This window comes from Danio rerio, chromosome 16, assembly GCF_052040795.2.
Source record: "Danio rerio strain M-AB ecotype USA chromosome 16, GRCz13ab, whole genome shotgun sequence".
NCBI classification, from domain to species: domain Eukaryota; kingdom Metazoa; phylum Chordata; class Actinopteri; order Cypriniformes; family Danionidae; genus Danio; species Danio rerio.
In genome coordinates, this window is record NC_141036.1 from 50029614 (window position 1) to 50040000 (window position 10387).

The 10387-nt window shown below is 33.7% G+C and overlaps 1 protein-coding gene across 3 annotated transcripts in view; it reads right to left on the reverse strand.

Moving 5' to 3' along the window:
* Nucleotides 1-10387, reverse strand: part of LOC147833480 (uncharacterized) — a 138363-nt gene that overhangs the window by 108564 nt on the left and 19412 nt on the right. For all 3 annotated transcript variants that reach the window (XM_087288277.1, XM_087288276.1, XM_087288278.1), the window contains exon 4: nucleotides 4246-4283. In XM_087288277.1, coding sequence (XP_087144403.1) covers nucleotides 4246-4283 — 38 coding nt within the window. The remainder of the gene's footprint in view (nucleotides 1-4245; nucleotides 4284-10387) is intronic.

The window sequence follows — 10387 nt, forward strand, 5'->3', positions numbered from 1 at the left end:
CCCAAGCCTGATACACGGACTCTGATTCACGCCTACTGCTCTCTACTCATGCCTGGTAACTCACTCTGTGTCTGTTCACCGTCATTCTTGAAACCATTACTACTACTGTGGATGTGTGTGTGCACCCAGGTGCATATTGTGTGTTTGAGTGAAGTTGTGATTAATAAATACTGCATAATGGATCCCTACGTGTCAGTCTCCTCGTTACAGTATAAATGATAATAATAATGTTAATATTATTATTATTATTATTATTATTATTATTATTATTAGTATTGTTGTTGTTGTTGTTGTGTACTTCTAAAAACATTTTAGAAGTAAAATTTAATAACACTGCATTATTATTACCATATCCATCTTTCGGATGAGACGTTAAACCGTAGGCTAAATATGTAGCCGATATGTAACCGACGTTAAATATGTAGGCTAATAGATGTCTTCAGCGAAGTGCATAAAACACAGTTTCCTTATCCACAAAAGTAAAGGAGTAAAGTAAATAGTATAAGTAAAGAGGACGAATGGTGGAGGCTCGTTCTTTATCCCCGCGCTGTAGATGGTCTGTTTAACTGTTTTCTCGCCACTTACAAAGTCCGCCATGTAAATAGCAAATGAGCCATGGCCTGACACAACTGACTCTTAAAAGGAATGTGGGCCTCTGGTTCTTTTAATGCACATTATGCTCAAAACCCATTCAGATTCAGACACGCCCTTAATGCTTTTGTGCCATGAGCTTTAGACTTTGTGCCTAGATCGTTAAAATAGAGCCCTAAGAGTCACATCTGACTAAACTGTAAATAACTGTACAAACATCACAATGACTCCATCCAGCAGGGATTAATAGTCCGTATTAGTAGACTGCAGTAAATCTGTTTGTGTTTCTCTATGGCTGACTCTGTTTTCTTCTCCATCTTTCTCTGGCTGCTTCAGCACCATTGGCTGTCATTCAGTGGCGGCGCTTGTTAAGAGGATATCATTATCATGTGCTTGTCGCAGTAAAGCTGCAGATTTGGTTAAATATAGCGATGATGCTTTGTTTCCCTTGCATTTATTTGGGCGGGAAAAAAAGAGAAGAAGCTGATCCCTCCCATGACTGTCTCGCTCTCTTATTATGTCGCCAAAGCACTGCCAATATCAACGCATGGGCTGAAAACTGATTGAGAAGGGTCTTACACGTTTCAAAGCATGCTGGGAAATGGGGAGCAGGCGACAGACCAAAGTATTTATTACAGCTTACTAGACATGTCTGCAAGCTGCATGACACTTCATAGAGAAACCTCTGACTCCAAGCTTAGTTTGTAATAATATTATTAGAATTATTCAACCAAAAATAATGCATTTTGGCGGTATGGTGCCGTTTGCATGTTCTTCCCATGTTGACGTAGGTTTGGAGCGCAAAGACATGTGCTATAGGTGAATTGAATAAACTAAACTGACCGTAAGGAAGGAAAATGAATGACTGAATAATGCATTAGGGGAAGTTTATCCCAGATAAAATGCGAGGTGCGAGGTGATGCTCATTTTTGGATGAACATGGGATAAGATATATATAATAGTTAGAATTACACTTCTATAATAGTTAGAATTACACAATAGTTAGAATTACACTTCCTACACTACACTACACTTACACTTCCTAATCTGCAATTGCCTCTGAATATCACACTAACTGTACCAAAAAAAAAAAAAAAAAATACTAATACTACTAATACTTCCCTTCTTAGACTTTACAGACCTGAAACTTGCCTATAGCACTTATTCATTGTTGCTCTTAGTTGTGAAAATTGCTTCTGTTGCATTTGCATTTGTAAGTCGCTTTGGATAAAAGCGTCTGCTAAATGACTAAATGTAAATGTAAATGTAGAAGGATTTAATAGTTACTGTCATTTTTTGTGTAATGCATTGCAGAATACCAAAATTATCTATTAATATCAATGAGCTATTGTGAACGATTGTATTTTTAGTTAAAAAAGACTGATAAAAAAACAATATTTTAACAAGTTTTGTTCATTTTTAGGATTAGTTACCTTGTTAAAAATACAATATAGGTTCTCAAACTTTTTTTTTTTTTAATCAAGGACCAGCTCAGAAAAATTGTCTCTAAGTACCACAATTATGAGCAATATTGAAATACAGTAGCAAAGTAGGCCCAGTAAAGCAGCTACAGCTCTACAGTTAAAAATGATTCAGATTAATTCCTATTATCATGGGCGCTGCTAGGCCTATTTAAAGGGGGCTGTAGCCCCCCTATATTTCTACTCAGCCCCCCTAAAACTTTTGTGATTAGCTCAAAAACTGTACACTAAATTATTGCCTCAGTCCACTATAAATTTGATAAGAAAACGGCAGCAGAATTCGGCTCCACCCCGTCTTTTGTTTTTCATTTGATCAGAAACCACAGCTGTGGACGGCGAGAGAACGAGGTGTGTTTATCAATAAATTGTTATAATATCTGCTTATTTGCAGTTCTTAAATATAGATAATCTTGTATCACCTGTATCCCAATGTCATGAGAAGCAGTCGGGTTTTCTCTGTGTTCACCTCATCAGCACAGCTGTTTCCTCCAGTGAAAAATTTAACTCTTAAATATCATTTCCCTATTTTTATTCAAAATGAACTACCAATATTAAACCTTTTACAGTTCGTGTGGCAGTAACTACACCATACAGTCTTGCACAGAAAGGCTTAAACACAGTGACAGAACCAGTTAGAGAGTGTACTCGTTTTAACTGTCAATGAGTCACTGACAGAGATAGAAACATCAAGTGTGGTCTAGTAGTAAAAAAAATACTTCTTAGCTATTATTATCATTCAGATTGTGAAACAGATTAAAATAGAAGTTTAAAAATGTGTATTTATATACATGCCATTTAATTAGAAAAGTGGCAGTTTATTTGTTTAATACATGGAAACAAAAAATTGCACTTGAATATAGAAAGTGGTTTTTACGACATTAAACAGGATGGTTGAGCCTATTTGGCTTATTCAGAGCTCAAATGGCTGTGCCTAGCTATGTAATACAGTGGAATACTAGTATACAGCCCTACCATATTAAACAAACATTTTTAAGTGTATTATTGTTAAATGATTACTTATAAATGTAATATTAGGCTTTATATATATATATATATATATATATATATATATATATATATATATATATATATATATATATATATATATATATATATATTTTTTTTTTTTTTTTATTTTTTTTTTTTCCTTATAAGGAGCTGAGCCCCCCTAAAATTAAAATTCCTAAAATCGAATATGTATTATTGTCAGCAACTGTAAACAGTATAAATAGTTTAAACATTAACACTGTACTGTGCTTATATGTATAAAATACTAAAACGACAACATTTAAATTAAAATGTGCTTTTAAAAGTTAAAAAATGATAGGTTACTGTTCCTAAAAAGTACACACACAAAAAAAAACTAATGTACTTAAATTTAAAGAAGACCTGGAAATGTTGCCTGGACCTCATCAATCCAGGCTATATGTCATCATATTCATATATAAATAATTTTAATACATTTTTAAATATTTGTAGCATGTACATATGACATATTTGATTCCTCCGATTACCACTAGAAGGAAGCCCACATACCACAGTTTGAGAACCCCTGTGCTAGAGAATCATTCAAACACTAGCTCTAAAGTGACGTTGGTGAAGTAGCAACGGTTTCTGCTGTTCTGACATCAACTGCAGATGTGTATGAGTCGCAGAAGAAAGTAGTTTCTCTTACAAAAGGGTTTTTGAGACTCTTCTTTTTTATACACACGATTTTGCAGTCGAACTATTCAAACGCAATATCACACTCGTTGCATTACTGTATAATGTCAATAGTGGGGGCACTAAGGTACTTGGCCTCGTGCCAATGCACGCCTGCCACTAGTGCCGATATACAGCCACATCGCACTGCTATTGTGTGATATTGCTCATAGATTTATGTTTCTATGCTTTTTAAATTTTATTTTAGTCTTACTTTGATTTAGAAAAAATTTATAGCTCCTTGGTAACTTGCTAAAATTAAACACATTTAATATAATTTTTATTTAAATTTAAAATTTACATTTTATACTTTTATTAGTTTTTCTGTCATCTTTAATAGCTTTATTTTTGTATTTCCTTCAGTTAACTTTTGCTTTTGTTAGTTGTTAGTTTTTATTAATGACCTAAAGTTTTATTTTAACAGTTTTAGCATATACAGTTCACTGAAAAATGAAAAATCTCATCTACCTACTCTCAACCATATGAACGTCTTCCTTCTTTTCACTGGAGCTGAAATAAAAAAAAACAATCTAAATTAATTACAGCAAATAATCATCTCTTTTTCAGATGTATATTAAAAGATATCATCTAACCCGGTGGCATTTTTCCCCCATCCAAACAATGGCGCACAAAATGGCACACTCGTAACACATTTATCAGCTTGAAGATGGAGCGATAAGAGAGAGATTAATTTAGCGTGCGTTCACACAATCACGCTCATCTCCTCTGGCGCTGGAGTTTTCCTCAGAGAGCTTGTAAGAATCTGCCGGATCTCCAGCACAGCACCTTTACATATTTATTTAACTGTCATGTGAATCAGTGCAGATGATCAGGGCTGATAGTCAGAGCGGATGAAGCAGTAATTGTTCTCTCTGATAGCGACTGCCTGCCATGAAGCCCCAGCTCCGGCAGCTTATATATACGGAGATGGTAAACAATTCAGAGCACTGCGACAGTCAAATTAACTTCTCAGTGTCAAATAGGATAGTGTGGGGTCTATATACTGTAGGTCTTTGCAGTATAACGATATGCAGTTGAAGTCAGAATTATTTGGGTCCCACTTTATATTGTGGCCTTAGCTAAAATGTACTTACACAGGAATTAATAGTTTGTTACAATGTACTAATTGTGTAAATACATGTATTTATTGTGTACTTATGCTTGATTAAATACATGTATGTAATTACATCTGTAATTAACTTTTGTAATTACATTTGTAAATACACTGTTGACCATCCCTTACACCTTAACCCACCCTTAAACCTACCTATGCCACCAAACCTGTTCATAACCCAACCTCTATCCCAACTCAAAAGCACCACAAGTGTTCTCAAATACATTATAAACACAGTAAGTACTTTGTATTTATTTTTTGATGTAAGTACATAGTAGTTAAGGACACTTAATATAAAGTGGAACCATTATTTGTCCTCCTGAACATTTTTTCCCCCAATTTCTGTTTAACAGAGAGCAGATTTCTAATAAAATAATTTTGATAACTCTAATAACTGATTTATTTTACCTTTGCCATGATGACAGTAAAAATTATTTGACTAGATATTTTTAAGGATGCTAGTATTCAGCTTAAAGTAACATTTAAATGGTGTTCATAGGGTAACTAGGAAATTCATTGTGTAACAAAACATTTTAAATAAAAAAATAATAAGGGGGTAATAATTTTGACCTTAAGCTCAAGCACTTTAAATGCAAAGCAAATGTGAGGTGTTTGTGAAGGGGTGAGATATGTCAACATTTGATTGGTCAGAAGATTTGATGAGAAACTGAAGTGAGGGGATGTCAAAATAATTGTTGATCCATTTAGGCGAAAGTGACAAGCTGCAAGCTTAGGATGTTTATATCTTTTAAATGCAAATGTTGTCATTGTTTTTGAGCACACCAGTTTATAGATAATCTTAAGACTAACATACTGAATTATTAAACCCCCTTTGAATTGTTTTTTCTTTTTAAAATATTCCACAGATTATGTTTAACAGAGCAAGGAAATTTTCAGAGTATGTATGATAATATTTTTTCTTCTGGTGAAAGTTTTATTTGTATTATTTCGGCTAGAATAAAAGCAGTTTTAATTTTTTTTAAAAACATTTTAAGGTCAAAATTATTAGCCCCTTTAAGCTATTTGTGTTTTCAATAGTCTACAGAACAAACCATCATTATACAATAACTTGCCTAATTACCCTAACCTGCCTAGTTAACCTAATTAACCTAGTTAAGCCTTTGAATGTCACTTTAAGCTGTATAGAAGAGTCTTAAAAATATCTAGTCAAATATTATTTACTGTCATCATGGCAAAGATAAAATAAATCAGTTATTAGAAATGAGTTTTAAAACTATTATGTTCAGAAATGTGTTGAAAATATCTTCTCTTTGTTAAACAGAAATTGGGAAAAAAAAACAAACAGGGGAGCTAATATTTCAGGGGGGGGCTTATAATTCTGACTTCAACTGTATATATTTTGATTACACTGGGACTTTAAGGCCTATGACAATGTTTTTTTAAATTGCAAATGAGTTTAAAACATTCAGGTGCAAGGAATTATAAAATTTGTAGCGTTAATAAATTGTAATTGCATTTAATTGTTTAAGATTATTCAGTGTTATTTTCCATCTGATTATTCACTTTCTGTACTTGAATACTGTTATAATCTCAAGAAAACCATGAAGTGATTTTAATTTCATATCATCTTTGCCTTTTTCTTTTATCATTGCTTGTCATTTGTTTATTAAAATATACAGAATGCAGATGCACTCCCCTGCAGAATCTCCTGAGTCATTATTAAATAATGAATTCTTTCTAAATAGAGCGGTTTAGATTGAATATCTCAATATACTGTACAGTATGTCACAGAAAATGTAAATATTGCAGTGTCAGTTTTTTTTTCCCTAAATAGCTGTTGTGCAGGCCTACATGGAAGCTTTATAATCCACAATCAAACTCTTTACAGTGGAAAAAGGGTTCCTAAAAATCATAGAAATGTTCCTCCCAATATGTAAAAATATTTCTTTGAAGAAATTCACTAAAAATAATTTAGTATTATTCTATAGTATATCAGTTAAAACCCCTTTTTAATTATACCTGTCACTTTTTTCAAGAGTGTTCAGCATTGAAATAATAATAAAGAGAAATTCTAGATTTTAATACATTTAGACATGACAAAATGACACAAATCTCATATCCTAATAATGATAAACATTATGATTCACTGTAAGTTAGTAAAGTCTTTGTATTTGAAGCGATTATTTGACTTTTCTAAATGAGAGTAAATCTATTATTTTTTAAAAGCATCTAGTTGAATTAAATCAAGAAAACCTGTTGTTTTTAAAGCCAAGGTTCATATGAATTTTTTAACTACTAAAACTCCATGACTTTTCCAAGACTTAAGTAAATTTTCATGACCTAATGTTTCATGCAATGTCTACATAAGCGTGCTAAAAAACAATGCATGTTAAAATTTATTACCGATATCGTAAAACACGCAACAATTTAGTTTCGATTTAGATTAATTCATTCATATATTCATTTTCTTTTCGGCTAGTCCTTTTATTAGTCTGGGGTCGCCACAGCTGAATGCACCGCCAACTTATCCAGCATGTTTTACGCAGCGGATGCCCTTCCAGCTGCAACATATCACTGGGAAACATCAATACACACTTATTGACACACATACACTGCAAAGAGGAGAACATGCAAACTCCATGCCAACTGACCCAGCAGAGGCTCGAACCAGTGACCTTCTTGCTGTAAGGCGATTGTGCTACCCATTGCGCCACCGTGACACCCAATTTATATGAATTTTTATGTAAAATTGATTTAGATAATGCTAACACCACACTAATAATGTGAGAGTATGTGACTGGCCAAGGACAGAAAAGTAAAGACAACTAGTCTATATTCAAGTATACAGATACCTGTTTTCCAATGCTTTTTTTTCCCAAACTTTGTGGGTTTTTCTGTTTTTCCAAAACTTTTCTAGGCCTGGAAAATGCCTGGAAAAATTACATGATCGTATGAACCCTGTAAAGCCATAAGTTGAATTGGCTTAAAAAAATGAGTAAACCCATTGTCTTAAAATTAAGCAAATATGCGCATAGTTATAAAAACCTTAACAGTTTAAAGTTACAACAGAACTACTCACTTTTTACAGTAACTAATCACCTTTTAGTACTTTTACTGTAAATTTAATCAATTGTTAGTTTATGTATTGACCACATGCAAAGGAATATTTCTTACATTTTAAAATATGTGTGAACTAGTAGTTGACAAGACTTTCATTTAAGTATACTGATGTATTTCCAACTGAAATGGAATATTAAATGGCGGGCAGGGCTTTACTTTTGCAGATCATTCCCTTGTTGTTCTGTCGGGATGTTACAGTACTTTTGACTTGTACATCTTTATGCCATCACATTATTCCAGTCTTTTCGACTTCATTGGCTCACTGTTCAGTCACATATTGATTTTAAGACTCTGGTTTTAACCTACAAAGCAGGTTGGCTCCAGATTACATTAGTGATCTGGTGACTTTTTTTACACCTACTCGCTGTCTTCATTCTGCATGTGGACTCACTTTGTATCAGCCATGCTGTAGACTAAAAATCACGGGAGGTAGGGCTTTTTACTGTGCCCCTAAATTATGGAATGCATTATCCACAATTATCAGCAATGCAGTTTCTTTGGATTGCTTTAAGAAGCTTCTTAAGACACATCTCTTTAGCAAAGCATTTAGTGATTCTCATTGTCATTTTTACGCAATTTGTAAGTTACTTATTGTTGCGTTATGACTTTTGGCTTCTTACTGGGATTTTATGCAAGCTTGTAATTCCCTGCATTTTTATTTGTTATTGTATATCTTATATCACTTTGATTTTAAGAAAAGCACATCATATGTAAAATGCTTTATTATTATTAGGGGCCAAGCACCGCAGGTGCGTAGGCACCTATTGGATCCGTTAGCGTTCCTATTATTATTATTCTTCCTTCTTCTTCTGTTTCTTCCGCCAGATTTATATGGCAGCCCATATAGGCGTATGCGGGAAAGTTATATAATTTGGCACAATGATAGAGGACAGTATTAACATTAATCAGACCAAATCTGAAGTCTCAAAATCAAACTCTCTAGCGCCACCACTTGTCCAAACTTTCATGTACGTTTATCATCATAACTTTTGAACCGAATAGGCTACAATCAAAATTCTTTTCCCCCTAATTCCTTAGCTCAGTCCGATTCAAATGCACCCTATGACGTCATTTTCCGTCATGAATTTTTTCGCGCTATTTTAAATTTTTCGAAAAACATATTTGATCGAACTCGTCCTAGGCCGTTTCTCCGATTTTCACCAAAATTGAATCACATGATCTACAGACCATGCCAACCAAAAGTTATGGAATTCAAGTTGATTTGACCAACCGTTTTTGTTTAACTTGCGATCAAATTTAACGTAGGACTTGCGAAAATGGACTTGAGACGATATCTCCGTAACGCATTCACAGATTTACACCAAACTTGGTGTGTGTTATGACAACTAGGGTCTGAGGTTATATGCGGAGTTTCGGCGCACTGCCCCCTAGTGGTCCGGAGATACAAAAAACTTGCTTTTTGGCTTTTAACGTCTCAACCTTTCGTCTGAAACTCGTAAAATTGGTCTCATTACATCCGGCAGAGCATGTCGAGTCGAATGATGTCTGATTTTCACAGGTCAGCCATTTTGGGCGTCGCCCATTTCGATTTTTGGCCAAAAATGCTATATTTTACCAACACATTCACATATCATTACAAAACATGGTATGCGTCTTAAACCCCATGCCCTGAAAGTCCTTAAAAACTTCTGGAGCAGCGCCATCTTTTGGTCAAAAGTGCTTGGCCCCTTAATTGCTGCTTGCAGCTATTTATTATTATTATTATTATTATTACTACAGTAAGAGGGGCGTGGTTAAGAATATCGTGGTCAAAATGACGTCAACAAAAAAGTGCCGCCATGAGGGTTTACCAAAACAAACTTTTTCCAGTGAATTAACTAAGATTAATTGTTCATCTAAACAATAACATCAAGCAACAGTGAATGTATTTTGTAACACTATGATTAAACAATTTATATTATGAAACAATAGTCTGTTTATTTCGTTTAAACGATGTTGAACAGAGCAAGGAAATTTTCACAGTATCTCCTATAATATTTTTTCTTCTGGAGGAAGTCTTATTTGTTTTATTTCAGCTATAAAAAAGTAGTTTTTAATTGTTTTAAAACTATTTTTCCTATTCTAATTTGCAGATCTGGTATTAAAATTAAATGCTATTGGCTGTTTTTCTTTTTTAAGGGAGGAGCTACTCTATGTTCCCATCAATGTCAATAAATAACCCTTTATTAAGAGTGTAAGCGTAGATCATTTAAAACAAAAAATGTATATAAGGCAAAATTAATATTTTAAATGTCAAGTTCACTAATGAAATGTCAGCAAATCAGTGTCATTGACCTAGTAAGCAAAAGGTCAGATTTTGTTGCTTTAGCTGAAGCATAAAATGACAGAATAACATGGATCACTGGGTTTTGCATAAGCAAGTGAATAGAAAAATACAAAAAAAAAAGGGAATGTACAA